At 38.0% G+C, this 16586-nt stretch overlaps 3 protein-coding genes and 2 long non-coding RNA genes across 14 annotated transcripts; 2 read left to right on the plus strand and 3 right to left on the minus strand.

Moving 5' to 3' along the window:
• Nucleotides 1-34: 34 nt before the first annotated feature.
• LOC104793681 (ABC transporter B family member 4) lies at nt 35-5732 on the minus strand. Of its 4 annotated transcripts, none has more exons than XR_015560115.1 (12): nt 5444-5732; nt 4694-5038; nt 4543-4597; nt 4266-4441; nt 3939-4160; nt 3623-3861; nt 2731-3530; nt 1771-2642; nt 1404-1669; nt 1051-1314; nt 662-955; nt 35-578 (listed from the first exon to the last, which is right to left on the minus strand). XR_015560115.1 is itself a non-coding variant. In XM_087455335.1 (12 exons), exons 2-12 carry the CDS (start codon nt 5009-5011, stop codon nt 225-227), a joined length of 3861 nt encoding a protein of 1286 aa, XP_087311461.1. In that variant the 5' UTR covers nt 5012-5038; nt 5444-5706; the 3' UTR covers nt 35-224. The 4 variants fall into 4 exon arrangements, 1 of the variants encoding a protein (XP_087311461.1); XR_015560117.1 differs by lacking the exon at nt 5444-5732 and adding an exon at nt 5319-5430; XR_015560116.1 differs by lacking the exon at nt 5444-5732 and adding an exon at nt 5134-5273.
• A 2767-nt stretch (nt 5733-8499) lies between these two features.
• LOC147943066 (uncharacterized) lies at nt 8500-9424 on the minus strand. The gene is made up of 2 exons (XR_015560118.1): nt 9183-9424; nt 8500-8628 (listed from the first exon to the last, which is right to left on the minus strand). It is a non-coding gene; the product is annotated as an uncharacterized LOC147943066 (long non-coding RNA).
• A 1629-nt stretch (nt 9425-11053) lies between these two features.
• Nucleotides 11054-13004, plus strand: LOC104793682 (uncharacterized). Its single transcript, XM_010520090.3, has 4 exons — nt 11054-11400; nt 11473-12065; nt 12151-12666; nt 12760-13004. The coding sequence occupies exons 1-4, from the start codon at nt 11127-11129 to the stop codon at nt 12880-12882; spliced, it is 1506 nt and encodes a 501-aa protein (XP_010518392.2). The 5' UTR covers nt 11054-11126; the 3' UTR covers nt 12883-13004.
• Nucleotides 13005-13238: 234 nt separating this feature from the next.
• On the minus strand, nt 13239-16053 carry LOC104793683 (peptide chain release factor 1, mitochondrial). 6 transcript variants are annotated; one of them, XR_015560119.1, is made up of 11 exons: nt 15758-16053; nt 15576-15676; nt 15377-15475; nt 15105-15288; nt 14957-15005; nt 14810-14888; nt 14643-14713; nt 14465-14542; nt 14173-14331; nt 13985-14080; nt 13239-13891 (listed from the first exon to the last, which is right to left on the minus strand). XR_015560119.1 is itself a non-coding variant. In XM_010520091.3 (11 exons), exons 1-11 carry the CDS (start codon nt 15876-15878, stop codon nt 13697-13699), a joined length of 1236 nt encoding a protein of 411 aa, XP_010518393.1. In that variant the 5' UTR covers nt 15879-16053; the 3' UTR covers nt 13239-13696. The 6 variants fall into 6 exon arrangements, 5 of the variants coding, with proteins under 5 accessions (XP_010518393.1, XP_010518394.1, XP_087311463.1 ...); XM_010520091.3 differs by having other exon boundaries at nt 14643-14717; XM_010520092.3 differs by having other exon boundaries at nt 14643-14717; nt 15377-15479.
• Nucleotides 13301-14120, plus strand: LOC147943067 (uncharacterized). Of its 2 annotated transcripts, none has more exons than XR_015560121.1 (2): nt 13301-13440; nt 13654-14120. It is a non-coding gene; the product is annotated as an uncharacterized LOC147943067 (long non-coding RNA). The 2 variants fall into 2 exon arrangements; XR_015560120.1 differs by having other exon boundaries at nt 13407-13470.
• Nucleotides 16054-16586: the final 533 nt, after the last annotated feature.

Raw genomic sequence — 16586 nt, forward strand, 5'->3', positions numbered from 1 at the left:
GAAAAAAAAAGTGGCACAAAATGCACTTCCAAAATGTTAAAATAGATGAGTTTTGGATATTTTTGTTTTGAACACCAAATTTCAAATTGTATATACATTATACACTACCAAAAAACAAAAGAGCAAAAAAGTTTACTCGAGATAGAAAAACACAATAACAATAAATATAACGGGGCGTAATCAACAAAAAAAAAAGAGTTAAAGGGGCAAAAAGATAATTAAAGTTAAGAAGCTGCAGTGAGATGAAGCTGAACTAACGAAGCATAAACGCCGTCTTGGATATTGATCAAAGTCTCGTGTTTTCCTTTCTCAACGATAACGCCGTTCTTAACGACGGCGATTACGTCAGCGTTTTTAATCGTCGATAACCGGTGAGCTACTACAATTGTTGTCCGGTTTACCATAACCCGGTCAAGAGCGTCTTGGACCACTCGTTCAGACTCGGCGTCAAGAGCACTCGTCGCTTCGTCAAGTAGCAATACCTTTGGATCCTTGACGATGGCTCTAGCTATGGCTACTCGTTGCTTCTGTCCACCTGATAATTGAATTCCTCTTTCTCCCACCATCGTATCGTAACCCTAAAAATTCAGTAAAATTAATCTCGGGTTATTTTGACCCGACCCGAGAACCATAAACCCTAAAGCTTGAGTTTTTTTTTTACCTGTTGTAGACCACTGATGAAACCATGGGCGTTTGATAATTCAGCTGAAGAAACGATTTCGGATTCACTCGCGTCTCCTCCTTTGCCGTAAGCAATGTTGGCTCTGATTGTTTCGTTGAACAAGATTGGTTCTTGGCTCACAAGTCCCGTCTGTTGTCTCAACCATTTCAATCGCAAGCTCTTGATCTCTACACCGTCAAGAGTGATCTCACCTGAATCTGGATCGTAAAACCTCTGCAACAATGCTATCACCGTTGATTTCCCGCTCCCGCTTTCTCCGACCAAAGCAACTGTCTGTAATGTGACAAAAAGAGAACAGAGATGGGTCTCAAAATCAAAGGTTCTGCCTTTTTCTTTAAAGAATGATAAGTTTTTGAATTCCTCCTAACCTTTCCGGCTCGAATGCTTAGACAAAGATCTTGGAAGATTTGCACATCTGGTCTTGCTGGGTATTTGAAACTAACATGACGAAGCTCAATGTCTCCTTTAACATTGTCCAACACTCTTCCAGACTCAACGCTCGGGTCAATCTTTGATTCTCTGTCCATGATTGCGAATATCGAAGCAGCAGCTACATCTGCTTTGCTTGAATCAGGAGATAACGAACTCGATTGAGATATTGCCATTGCCGCCATTGTCAAAGCAAAGAACACCTGCATTGTCATCACAAGAATCAAGAAACCCTTTATATAAGCTGAGGCATAGATCATCATTCTGTTGTATGTTTTTTGTTCTTATATACCCTGAAGACAGCGTCGAATGTTGTTTTGCCGTATCGACAAGGCGAGCTCCAACGTAGAAACTGGTAGCGTAAGAAGCGAAGAGGACGAAGAAAGAGAAGCCGAAACCAATACCACTGACTATGCCTTGACGAATCCCTGTCTTCATTGGACCTTCACATTTCTTTGTGTACATCTTCATCACTTTGTCTTCTGCACAGAATGAAGCAACGGTTCTAATGCTCCCAACCGCGTCATTCGCCACTTGGCTTGCTTCCCCATACATTTTCTGCCAATGAGTTTACAGGTAATTTAATCGAATGGATTGTAGCATAGAGAGAATAATCTAGTTGTGATGTATGGAAACGAACTAGTAACTAGTTTTTATACCTTTGCATCTGCGCTGAAACCTGTCATGAACTTCATGTATAGAAATCCATTGAGTGCAATAAGCGGGAGCATAGCGAGGACGACGAAGGACAATTGCCAACAAGCCAAGAAGGCAATGATCAAACCAGCCAATATAGATGAAAGATTCTGTACCGTCTGAGCCAAAGCATCCCCAACTAGACCACGTATTGTGGCTGCATCTGCAGATAGCCTTGCTCCTATGGTTCCACTTGAATTCTCTGGCTCGTCGAACCATCCAACTTCCATGTGAACCACTTTCTCAAAACACATACTTCTGATCCTCTGCACCAGTTTACATCCAGCTATACCGAAGAAGAAGGTTTGTGCTGGGTATGCTATGATGGATGCGAAACCAAGAACCATGAATATGACTGCCCAAAAGCTTGTATCTTCTTTCAGCTTTTTAGGCGGTTGGAAAAAAGCGTCGATTACACTTGAGAGTAGTATCCCAAAAAGAGGAAGAATAACACCGTTTGCTGCTGCGGATATTGATCCGAGTATAAGTACCGGAATCTCCGGTTTGTTTAGAGCAGCTATTCTGAAGATTGAGACTTTCTTTTGTTTGGTTTTAGGTTCTGTAGTAGCCTCTTCTTGATCTTGGTCTTGAGCGTCAATTCCTGCTGGAAAGCCAAACATATTGAAAGAATGGCGGCTGCTGTTTCCTCTGGATGATCCTCCTTTGCTTAGAGAACGCCCTAGCGACGATTTTCTCAAACTAGATTGTTTGAATGATTCAATTGATGACATCTTTCTCTCATCCGATGCATTCTCATCTGATTTCTTCTCTTCTTGTAGACGAATCAGCTGAGAATAAGCTCCTTCGCTGTCCTGTAGTAGTTCCGTGTGTGAACCTGTTCAGCAAATTGGCCAAGTTCATCAAATAAAATCACATAGAGTGCATATATTTTTGAGTGTATAAAGAATGTTAATTTCAGTTACCTTTCTCTACAATCTTTCCTTGGTGAATCACAGCGATCATATCCGCGTTTCTCACCGTGCTTAACCGATGAGCAACCACAACTGTAGTCCGGTTAACCATGATTCTGTCAAGTGCTTCTTGAACCACTCTTTCAGATTCTGCATCAAGTGCACTTGTAGCTTCATCCAAAAGCAAGATTCTTGGATCTTTTAAAATCGCTCTAGCCACAGCGATTCTCTGTTTTTGTCCACCTGAAAGCTGAGTCCCGTGTTCTCCCACCATTGTATCCAAACCCTGTGGAAGCTTATCCACAAATTTAGATGCGTTTGCTAGCTCTGCAGCCGCTCTAATCTCTTCGATTGTCGCATCTTCTTTGCCGTAAGCAATGTTGTCCTTGATGCTTGCAGTGAACAAAACTGGCTCTTGACTCACAAGTCCAATCTTGCTTCTGATCCATCTTAGCTGGAACTCTTTTAAGTTAATCCCATCTATGAGAACTTCACCGGCTTGCGGATCATAAAACCTCTCAATAAGACTCACAACAGTAGATTTCCCGCTACCACTCTGTCCAACTAAAGCCACCGTTGAACCACTTGAGACAAACAGCGAAAAGCCACGGAATATTTGCTCGTCAGGTCTAGCCGGATACGTAAAGTAAACATCTTTAAGCTCAATATCTCCCTTAATGTCATCCAACACTTTACCATCTGTACTATAAGAATCTATGTCAGGCTTTCTCTCTATTGTCTCAAACATCTTGTAAGCAGCGGCTTGTCCAGCTGCAAACGCGCTTAAGCAAGGCGATGCTTGACCTAACGACCTAAGGAAGGAACAAAAACAAACCTTAAAATTAGGTCTCAGAGGAGTTATAACACACAAAAGATGCATTGTTGAAAGAGTAGAGGTCCTTACATGGATCCAGTTAAAACAGAGATGATGACATTGAGAACTTGTCCTCCTGTGTACCCTTTTTCCAATATTAACTTCCCTCCATACCATACTGCTAAAGCGTAACTACAAAAGATAACAAGAAAGAGTGTTCCGAGTCCCAATCCAGTTGAACCACCTTCAATGACTCCTGCTTTATAAGCAGAGACAAGATGTTTATTGTAATTGCTTATAGCTTGTTTCTCTCCAGTAAAGGAAGCAACCTGTAGAAAAAAGAAAAAAAAGAACCTAAGTCTCTGTGGTTTTGTTCCTTTTGGCTTAAGTAAGTAAGCTTTATTACCGTTCGTATAGAACCAATTGTTTGCTCAACTACAACCGCAGCTTTAGCGTAAGCAGTTTGTCCACGAGAAGCTGTTTTAGCAATGACGATAGCGAGAAGTGCACCAGACATTACAAGAAGAGGAATTGAAGATAACATGACCAAAGTTAGAAGCCATCCTCTAATGAAAGCTATTACAAAGCCTCCCACAAATGTTGATACAAGTTGTATAGCTTTCCCCACCTGACAACAAACAAACAAGTTTGTTGAAACTTCATAATACGTAGAGAGAAGACGTTTTGAAACTTTATAATGTTCTGTTTGACATTTTTTTAAGTAGCTATTTACCTTCTCTCCCATGGCATCTTGGATTAGCACAGTGTCACCAGACATCCTTCCAACGACTTCTCCTGTATTTGTATCGATGTCGAAAAACGTGATATCTTGTCTTAAGATAGTTTTAAGATACAAACTCCTTATTCTAGCGGCTTGTCTCTCTCCCGAAATCATCCAACCAGACAATTCTGAATATTCGAAGACATATTCAAAAACGTTTAGTTTTCTTGAAATATTTTTTACAAAAGTTTTAAAATCTTGGTAAGATCTTTAATAAACAACTACTTACGGAGAAAAGCAGCAACAAAAGTACCGATTCCAAGATATACAAACTTCAGTGCAATCTGTGAGTGAATCAAGAAACTATATAGTTTAGCATGTCAAATCTTGAAAATCAATCTTAACCAAAGACAGAAACAAACAGGAGTTTGATGATTTACTTTGGAGACTTTGTCGGTTGTATTAGTCTGATTCTGTCCAAAAGCATCTACAAGGTCTCCGAACAGTAAGGTCATGATAGGGAAGCCGAGACCATTTCCGATAGATCCAAGCGTCCCGAGGAGCATCAAGAGGAAATCAAAGGAATCTGCAAAAGCAAAGAGCTTGTAAAACGGCACCGTCTTGGTTTTCTCATCATGGTCTTCCTTGTTCTGCTTCTCTGTTTTCATAGCTTCTCCTTCTTCTTTGCTTTCTCGTTTGGTTTCAGAAACCTCTTCTACTATATTTGAATCACCTTTTACGCCGCTCTCTGAAGCCATTATATTTTCACCAGGTGCCTTGTGTTCCTAAAGCATTTAAAACAACAGAGGAGAGATATAATAAACAAGTGTCTAAATCTATGAGTTGAGATGATCTTCAAGATAATAAATAGACAACATACATGAGAGTCTCATGATCTGACAAAACAAAGACTTAAGAGAGTGAAAAGTTTCCTTTTGATTCAAGATCGGTCTTCACCAACCATGAAAACACCCTAAAGATCTATTTTCGTATTATTATTATTATTATTATTATATCTAAATCCTTTTATTTTATGTTTTCAAGAAAAAAAAAAAATGATGAAACCTGACGCAAGATCCGTCAATTACATAAAGGCAGCACATAAGTTTCGGTGCAGACAAATTCTAGAACCATTTAAGAACAGAGTGTTTTTCAGTGGAAAGATAAAGCAGAGAATATATTATATGTACCTGGAAAAGGATCAAGAAGAAGCTGCAAAAGTGAGAAAAAGGATTTAGCGACTTCTTGGTGTGGTGTGATGATCTGTCGTATAAGAAGCGGTTGGAAAGTGTGCAGAGATCTCTCTCTCTCTCTGCTTACATATATATCTATTTTTTTAATATATATAATTTGTAAGTGAAGTTTTGTAAAGATTCATGTACAGTTTATATATGCTCTGTTTATTTCTTGACGAACAAGCCGTGACTTGTTCAAGAGAAAGAGAAAATGTTATAAAAATTTGTTGAAATCAATAGATATGGTCTTATGTATCTAATATGATAGATTATGTGAGAAGCCTAAAAAACAAAATGCGATACGTAAGATATCTTATTCTTGTCATAATTTTAAATTATTTTCTCTGTCCATTCTTGTCTGAAAATAATGCAAAATCAAAAAGACGAATTGATCGTATAACGACGACGAGTAGTCTTAGCTGTTTTCTTCAACTCTACAACTCTACAACTCTTTATGTTTGATTTTAGCATAAAGTTTTGATACAGAAGGGCCGCATGATTTTTATAATCTCCTTCATTTCACCTTTACTTATATTAGTATTAAAAACTGATCTGTAGTAAAACTTAGCTATGTTTTTTAGCAGCTTCCATTTGTCCTAGTTCATTTTTTTCTATTATTAAAAACTCGAATTATGATTATGCGTATATAAAACTAATACTATATTCATCAGTACCAATCGCTTTAGTTGACCTTCTCGTTCGCGTTAGTTGTGAACAAATTGACAAGTGCAAAATCTCATTTTTTTTAACTATTGTTATCATATAGTTGCGTTTTGCCAACGGATGTTATAGGCTTATAGCATATACATGCGTTTAATGCAATGTATTATTTTGAGTTAAGATCTAACTCACATAAATAAATGTAAATGCCACTAGTACTATTCTAACATAATTGCAGTACGAGTAATACACTCATCCTAGGTTGGAACCACGTGAAGACTGATTTGCTTTACGAGCAAGAAAACATGAATAGTCGATCGAGAGGAAATAAAGAAAGTCAAAACTAGAGAACAACAAAAAAGAGGACCTTTCTTTGTATTTTCCAGGAAGGCAAAGAAGAAGAAGAATGGTATCGCATTACTTCTCCTGCGCGCATTTTCAGAATCAATGAATCTATATCTAAAAAAAGTCTAACCTCTATAACTATCCTGACGTCATTCCTGACATATTTGATTTTTCTATCTACTATATATATTATCACCTACCCACGTATACATTATTATTAATACATATATCAAATACTTTTCTAGTAAGAACTATTACTACTTGAGGAATACCGGTTATCAATATTACTTTTCTAAGAAAGACAAAAAATAACTACTACTTGCAATATTATTCCAAACATTGTTGCATCAATGACTACACCATTTATACTATCGTGTTAGGCGCTAATCAGTTTTGTATAAACAAATTTTTGTTGCTTTATGGAAAAATTGATTAAAAAAGTTCTTTTTTTTTTTTTTTTTTTTGAGTTTGTCCATCTATGTTTTTTTTTCATTTTTTTCTGCCGATGTTTATCTATGCTTTTTTTTGTGTGTAATCAAATAAATGAAATCAACTTTTAAGCAGTTTTAGAATTAATAAAAAACAAAACAAAACAAATTAACAAGCAATGAAAAAGAAGATTTTAGGAAAAAAAAAAGTGTTTGACGTAAACATGTTTGATTAGGCGTTGACATATCTGAGTGTGTTCGAGCTTCTCCGAAGATGTCAGATATTGCCGTCAGTTTTACTCGTAGACGTTTTCCGGCGCATTTCCAACGGAAGCATTGGCTCGATAGGCTCATTGGCTCGATGACGCGCCACATTTGATACAGCTCAAGACACGGAAAACCATCTGTTCCTTACCTACATGGACGTTCTTTCTGCTCTGGGGAAGCAAGGCGAAACAAGGAACGTGGCTAAATCGATGAGGAAATATTGGTGAGATGATTGAGAGAAGGTGAGATTGGTGGTGCTGGTTTGGATGTTTTTGAAGATGTGCCTGCTTCAAGACTAGCGAGTTTTCCATGTAGCTTTTTGAATTGGACTGTTTGATTTTGAACAACTTGAGAAAGTTTTGGGATTTGGGAACATTTGAAGTCCAACAAATCTCTTTGATCGGTTTGCCATTTTGTAATATTTGCTTTTCAAGACTTCGAGACGCTTTACGTTTTGTTTCCTTCTCAGGAGGTTTGCTTAATGGGCATTTTTAGCTCTGTGATTTTTGCAATTGTTCTTGGGTGTTTCGACGAAACATTAACCTGTGTTCGACAGTTTCATCTTGACATTGTTTCGACTAGCCATGTTCGGACTTTGACTTATTTACGTTCTACGTTATTTTCTTTCACTTTCATGTTTTATTTGGGAATTAGTTTCGACTAGCGATTGTCGTGTTTCCAACGCTTTTAGACTTTGCGATTTTTTTTGTTTGCTTTTGTGTTTTATCTAGCGATTGTTTCTTTGGCTAGACTCGTTGGTCATTTTTGTGCCTCGTTCCACTCGTTTGCCTCACGTTCTACGCTCACATTCACGCGGATATAGGGGCCTATTCAAACATCGATGCCTAACATTCATCTATACCATTCACACCTTAACATTCATCTATACAATTCGCATATGCCTAACATTCATCTATACCATTCACATCCTAACATTCATCTATACCATTCACATCCTAACATTCATCTAAACCATTCACACATTCATCTATACAATTCGCATATGCCTAACATTCATCTATACCATTCACATCCTAGCATTCATCTATACCATTCTCATCCTAACATTCATCTATACCATTCACACCCTAACATTCATCTATACAATTCGCATATGCCTAACATTCATCTCTACCATTCACACCCTAGCATTCATCTATACCATTCTCATCCTAACATTCATCTATACCATTCACACCCTCACATTCATCTATACAATTCGCATATGCCTAACATTCATCTCTACCATTCACACCCTATACATCTATGCCTAGCATTCATCTATACATTGCACACACACTGCATAGTATCTTTATCAGGAAAGAAAAAAATACAAAATACATTGCATGCACAGTCTAGTCAATTTCCAACAAAGTCTGGCAAAGCTTGATGGAAAAACGCCACACAGTCCCAAGGCATTTTTGTTCTCCTTCTTCAACTCTGCAAAATTAATTAAACCCAAAATTAATCTTCATTACAATCGGGTTTTTCCAACATGCATGTTTAACACAAATATCTAAAGCATTTTAAAAGGCAACATCTCCTTTCTTTGTTTTTCATAAAAAATAATAACCTCATTATATATCTTCCTAGACAGAACATATAGAAATATATCTAACTAGAATTTTCAGTTTACGAGACAGATCAGATGGCTAGAAAATTCAACATGCATATTTAACACAAATATCTAAAGCATTTTAAAAGGCAACATCTCCTTTCTTTGTTTTCCATAAAAAATAATAACCTCATTCTATATTTTCCTAGACAGAACATATATATAAATATATCTAACTAGATTTTTCAGTTTATGAGACAGATCATATGGCTAAAAATTCAGTTTACTGTCCACATCGTTAAAGTTAAGCCAGCAATATACATATAAAATGGAGTAAAACAGAGCCTTTAAATTTTACGATCAACTCCACACATACAAGATGATTTAAAGATGAAGAACGATTAAACAAACTAGAGGAATTAAGACGAGAGTATTTTACCTTGTAAGAAGATGAAGCTTTATGCTTGTTTCTCTCGGCTAGAAATATAGTTAGTGAGCAGTCCCAAGACATTTTTGATCTAAGATAGATTGAGTGAGGACTTTCAACAGTCCCAAACACTCAATCTATCTGAGATCAAAAATGACTCCAACAGCGTGGAAGAAGAGAACTAGAGATAAAAAAAACAGATTGTAGTACTCGACATTTGTAAGAATATGAAACCAAGTATAAAAGGAGAATTCAGATTTCTGACCCAAGAAAGGAGAAGGAGTATTTATAGAGACTAGAGAGAGAGACATTATCTGAAGTTCTGTAATAAAAATATTATATTCCAACGGTAAACAATGTTACCGTTTGACACTTTCACAACGTTCATATTTTACTACTTCAAAAGTTAAATCAAACCGAACGTTGGAAAATATGGGGAAGCGTAAACCGCATTATTCATTCAACTTTTTTTCTGTTTGCTATAACTATTATTAAATTTTTGTACTATAATCCAAGTATATTATATCTTTATTCTTAAGAATATTTTAAGAATGTTCTTGAAGATTAGTGGATTTTGGAATATGTTCAAAAAAAATAATTAGATTTAAACGGTAAGATTTGTTACCGTTTCACAACGTTCATATTTTCCTACACTTGAAGTCAAATCAGATCCAACATTTTAATGGTAAACAAACTAGAGGAATTAAACATCTTTCTACTCTATTCATTCAATTCTTTTCTTTTTGCTATTCATTCTTCTTTTCTTTTCTTTTCCGGTGTTTATCACTCTAGTCTTGATGATTAGTGGTTTTGGAATATGTTCAAAAAAATTAGATTTTATTTATGTAGTTTTACAAACGAGAGTATAATCAAGGTTTAACTATTATAAAACCTAACACACCAACCTTTACAAATGGACAAATAAAAAAAACATTATCCTTCCATTTTATTTATATTTAGTTTAAGAAATCTATTAGGTGACACTAATTGAGTTCACTAATTCACTTGATTGGGTCTTTATCACACAGTTCAACTAAAAATTTGACTTTTTTTGTTTTCTTCCGGATGAAGAAAAAAGTTGAAAGGTGTTCGATTCTCACTAAATCTTTTGGAGAATCGGGTCACGTGTCGAATAGACCTAAATTCCCGGTGTTAATCAAATACACCCCTAGCTAGCTAGATCCTTATTCCTTTACCTACACAGTACAATGTTTGAAACTATAAAAATCAATCTTGACCCGCCCCGGGAACCCGAATCCCGAATCTATGGATCTTGTTGAATTTGGAAACGGACCCAACCAATAAACTTTTAATACTGCTGACTAAAGCCATTATTAGCCCATGGGCCTAGTGACATAAAAGAATGCAAAGATGAGACGCAAACTTTGAAACCCATCTTTTGAATTGAGAAGAGAAAGTTCGAAACTTACTTTTATTATATGTTAAGGTCTCTAGAGTGCAAGCAATCAACAATGGTATTATGATTGTATCCACAAATCAGAACACCGGTTATTTCCGGTTCAATCTTAATCAGGATTTAGAGTCCTAATTAAGTTTAGTTAAGTATAATTGATATACTGTATCTAAACATTTTAGGTCTTTAATTATGTTTAGGTCTTGATGGATTTGAATCACAGGATTCGGTTTCACCTGGTTTTAAGATAATCACTTCACTTTGAACGCAATGCATATTATTACTATTAGAATGTATGATCAAAACATTTTAATCATTAAAATGCAGTGCTTTGATCTGGATCGAAAAGAGCAAGTCATGGTTTACTCCCTCATTACTCGCCATTAAGATAACAAAGAAGACTAACAGCTTCTTTGACTTTTGGAAGCATTCATTACAGATTGAATTATTCACCAACTACCACTACAGTCCACTCAAACAAAAGCTTTAATTAACAAAAACACTAGGGAAAACTGAATGCAGAAGCAGAGGAAAAAAAACAAATGAAGCAATTGGCTCTAATCCTGTCCGTGATAAGCTTGCTTCTCCTGGTTCATGGGGACGAGGGATCAGCGGTTGGAGATCCCGGGATGAAGAGAGATGGTCTCAGAGTGGCGTTTGAAGCTTGGAAATTCTGCAATGAGGTTGGCTTCGAAGCTCCTCACATGGGTAGTCCTCGAGCCGCTGATTGCTTCGATGTCTCCTCTAAATGCAGCAAAGCACACATTACATTGAATCATTCACCACACATAACAGACCAATCAAACAACACAACAAGTAAGCTTCTTCCTCTTCTTCTCCGGTCTCCCTCCTCTGTTTTCTCTGTTTTTAAACTATAATTTCTAGCAGGTGGGTATTCCTTGGCGCACAAGGTAACTGAGTCGGATAACGAGCTAGGGGTCGGAAAGCCTAAACCAGGAATCATATCAGATGCAGCGTTGCATAACCCTGACCTTTACGCGGTCGAGAAAGAACTCTACTTAGGCTCTCTCTGTCTAGTCTCAGACAAACCAAACCCATGGAGTTTCTGGATGGTAATGCTCAAAAACGGAAACTACGACACCAAATCTGGTCTTTGTCCTCAAAACGGTAAAAAGATCCCACCTTTCAGTCAACCCGGATTATTCCCCTGTTTCGGAAGCGGTTGTATGAACCAACCGACGCTGAACCACGGAAAGACCGAGCTTCTGCGAGATGGTCAGACCATGAAGGGATGGTTCAATGGTACGTACGAGGTGGAGGCAGATTTGGGAAAGGAGTTGGATGGGATAAGTTATTACGAGGTAGTGTGGGAGAAGAGAGTTGGTGTTGGTGGTTGGCTGTTTAAACACAAGCTTAAGACTTCAGATAAGTACCCATGGCTTATGCTTTACCTCAGAGCTGATGCCACTAAAGGATTCTCTGGTGGGTACCATTATGACACTAGAGAAATGCTCAAAACAGTAAGTAACAACAACAACAAAAATGAATTTTGTCAATTAGTATTCACGTTTTGGTGATGAAATAGTGATACATGTTTTGGTATAGCTTACGGAGTCACCAAACTTCAAAGTGAGGCTAACGCTAAATATAAAACAAGGAGGAGGACCAAAGAGTCAGTTCTACCTTGTTGACATCGGAAGCTGCTGGAAAAACAACGGCCAGCCCTGCGACGGTGACGTAACCACCGACGTAACTCGTTACTCGGAGATGATTATAAACCCCGAAGCTGCACTTTGGTGCAACCCCAAGAGTCTACACAACTGTCCACCGTACCACACGTTTCGAAACGGCACCAGAGTCCACCGCACAGACCCCCGGAGTTTCCCTTACGAGGCTTACCATGTTTACTGTGCGCCGGGAAACGCGGAGCATCTCGAGCTTCCGGTGGGGACTTGTGATGCTTACAGTAACCCACAAGCTCAGGAGATTGTACAGCTTTTGCCTCACCCGGTTTGGGGTGAATATGGGTATCCGACCCGGTTGGGTGATGGTTGGGTGGGTGACCCGAGAACTTGGGAGCTTGATGTTGGTGGTTTGTCCAGTAGGCTTTACTTCTACCAGGTGATTGAATGAACCGTTGGTTTTTTTTTTTTAATTTCTTGGTCGAAACTTTTTAAATTTTCGGTTTGGGTTTTGATATGGTTATGTTTGTAGGATCCCGGTACGACTCCGGCGAGGAGGATTTGGACATCGGTAGATGTTGGTACCGAGATTTATAAAGAAGATGAAGCAATAACAGAATGGGATCTCTCTGATTTCGATGTTCTTATTACTTGATTAAAAAAATCAATAAATTCTATACTATATAATATCAGGGGGGATTCATAACCAAGCTTATTCATTTTGTTATAAATTCTTAAAACTCAACCAATCCAAAGTTTGTTTTCAAATTAAACAAATCAGAATGATTCCCGATGTATAGAGAGGCTGTGTAGTACCAGTACTTGAAAGTGTACTGATTTTAAAACATCAACCAACGATAATGTAGTAGTGTACTTGCGATGTGCTTTGGGTCCTACCACGTGGCAGCTTAATTATATCTCTACCTTACGATTTTACCAATAAAAAAAAAAACACAGTCGTACAAAGTGGAACCCTCCAGGTAAGTCAGAGGGTTACCAATAGCAAAGGGATTAATAATGGTTGTACTCTGCTTTAGCCACAGATTGATCCCAGTACAAGACTTTGCAAAACAAGGGAGTACAAATCTTTTCTGGTGAATGCTTGTGTAGTACATCACAAAAGGCGTACATGAACACGATTCCATAATCTATTTAAACCTAAGAAATAAACAGAAACTCAAACAAAAGTCAAGGATCCTGGCCAATTTCTAAGGTAAGCAAGCCATAGAGGAAGACAAACTTGGTAAATGAGATAGACAGGGAACAAGCAGAGCATGGATTGAGTTTACTAAAACACTAAACGACTTTTGTCTCTACCCATGCACTGCCTCTTCCCTGGCTCTTTCTTTCTCTCTATTTTCTTTCTCTCCTTTAAATTTCCCAGCTTTCAATGGATTTTTATTACTACTGCTAACTGTTGTCGCAGCTGATGACAAGCTATAAAAGGGTTTGGTCTACCTTTGTGTCAGTCATGAAGTGGAGCTGAATGAAGCAATTGCGTCCATTTCTTGGCGTAAGAGAAGGGCATCAATGAACATGTCCAGGTTCTCTCCCTGCATCATATCTTCAATGGCATGGTGAGTGATTCCCACACGGTGATCCGTCACTCGCCCTTGTGGAAAATTGTATGTACGGATTCGTCCAGATCGATCTCCGCTGCCAATCTTTCAATGAGATTACGCATCGATCAGCTAGGCAAGAAAGTGATGTACGGATGACTGATAACATAATAAATATATTGTTTATTTCATATGTACCTGTTCCGACCGTAGCTTTGATCGACTGCTCTGTATTCTTAATCTTTCAATTTCATAGAGCCTTGCACAGAGCACTTTTAGTGCTTTGGCTCTGTTCTGTTACAAAGAAATGAAAATGTTCAGTACGATGTTTCAATTTGAGGGAGTGAAACTAGTGAGGGGTAGTGCGTAAGATGAATGTCCACTACCATATGTTGTGATCTTTCATCTTGGATTGAGACCATCATCCCCGTTGGAAGATGGATTATTCGGACTGCGCTGTTTGTTGTGTTGGCGTGTTGACCACCGCAGCCACCAGACCTGTAAGTATCAATCCTCAAATCTTCATTCCTTAGCTGAACATCTACCTGTAAGTAGCCATCAGTAAGACAGATGATGAAAGAGTATGTAAGTTTGTAACTCGTAATATTAATCGATAACTAAAAGAAAACTTAAGTTTGTAATATGGTGTCAAAACACAAATTGGAGGAACTTTGGTACCTCATCAGCCTGGGGAAGGATGGCAACCGATACAGCGCTGGTGTGAATTCGTCCAGATTTCTCTGTGATAGGAATACGCTGTGGAAAGAAGTTTCAAGTGTGAATAACTAGAGAACATTATGTGAATATGTATGAAGATTCAAAAAAAATCAGAATGTGAATCATAGATATAACATACCTGAACCCTGTGAATACCACTCTCGAACTTAAGTTTTCCGTAGACACTGGCTCCACATATTGCAGCACTGGCTTCCTAGCAATTACATTCAAGATCTTAGATGCACTAGAACAGAGCAATAGTGAAATACTAATAATCACAGAAGAACAAAAAAAAAACATACTTACTTTATATCCTCTCATATCCGACTCAGTGATATCTACAATATCGAACTTCCAACCTTTCTTTTGTGAATACCTTTCGTACCTATCAGTATTCCAAAGAATTTAAGTTCAAATACAAAGAAGGATACAACACTATATGAATGAACTTACATTCTGAATATGTCCATAGCAAACAAAGAAGCCTCTTCTCCACCAGTACCTAACCAAGATATTCAGTTATCTGTCAAAATACAAAAAACTGAAGACAGCTTTTTGAAGTTCATAAATGAAGTTGGAAACGAGTGGTGTATAGGTGTACCTGCTCTCACCTCCAAAATGCAATCCCTCTCATCAGCTTCATCTTTAGGAAGCAAAGACTTAAGCAATAAAGTTTGAAGTCTTTTTTCTTCTTCCATCGCCTCATCTAATTCACTAACAGCCATATCAAGCATATCCTTATCATCCGAGCTTTCCGAAACCAGGGATCTCAGTCCATCAATCTCCTGCCAAAAGAAGTTCAAAAAAACCTAATCAATCAGTGATGATTCTTGGGAACAGATAAGAGACTGTAATGCAAAAAAAAGTCACTACCTTTTGTTTGGCCCTCAAATAATTGATCAGCTCCATTGAATCTCTCAGCTTCCGAAGCTCCTTATTAGCTCTTGAAAACTCTTCAGGTGAGTACTCAGGCTGTCTTCAAACAACAGAGAGCACAGTTATGTCAAGAATCAAAAACACTTGGTATCTCTTTAATACAAAGCCATGATGATGAGCTTAAATTGGATTTTACCTGGTTGATAAGCTTCTGAAGAAAAGCATTTCGATGTTCTATGGCCGATAACCTCTGATCCATTATCTTAATAAGATCCGGAGACAACTGAGGTTCCGTTTCTGCAGTCATAGATCCCAAATTCAATCAACAATTAGAAAAAAAATCGAGATTTGATTCCAACATTGAAGAAACAAACGTACCGGTGGTGTACAGACGAACCATCTTAGACGAGAGTGTGATACGACGATCGTTTAAATGCGGACCTCTCGAGCAAGATCTAACCAGATTACTCAAGAAATAAGCCCGAATCAACCTCCTCATGTTTTTTTTTTTTTTTCCTTTTTAGCATAAATTTTTGAATTTATGTTTCGATCTGTTTGGTTGATTGGCAGAATGAACGGTGATACTTTCGAGCTCGTGACGGCGGTTTCTCTCGTCGCCGTCGAGAAAAAGATAAAACTCTCAGGAAAGGACGATAAAACTCTCAGGAAAGGACGAGGGTTTTGGTATTTTCGCAGTTCCAAATCTTAACAAGGGTATTTTCGTCATTTATCACGTCCATATATAAACTGGGAATTTGTGATTTAAATGTCGCTAAAAATAGTTACCACATATATATATGTTGACAAAAGTTATGCAAACTGGGATGTGGAGCTAAAATTTTTGCTAATATCCATTCGAAAGAAGATGCGAACCTTCGTTGCCTCCTTTGGGCAATGGAAAGTATGGCGAGGCATAAAGTGGATAAAATCATCTTTGCATGTATGGTTAAAGTTCTGGTAAATGTGGTTCTACGCCCAAGCGCTTGGCCGTCCTTTAAACCACAAGCAGTTGCTTTGAATCGGTTCCTGGTGCCTTTTGCAAACTGGGATGTGGAGTTGGAAGTTGGTGCAGCAAACAGAGGAGCAAACCTTATTGCCCAGAGCGTTACTGATGATTTACGGAGTCAATCGTATGTTGCGTCAGGGCCTCCAAGATGGTTATTGCGTGTCTTCAGTGAAGAGAGGGGTTTGTCCTATGTTTGAGTGG

The sequence above is a fragment of the Camelina sativa genome, chromosome 6 (genome assembly GCF_030686135.1).
Source record: "Camelina sativa cultivar CO46 ecotype springtype chromosome 6, ASM3068613v1".
Taxonomy (NCBI): domain Eukaryota; kingdom Viridiplantae; phylum Streptophyta; class Magnoliopsida; order Brassicales; family Brassicaceae; genus Camelina; species Camelina sativa.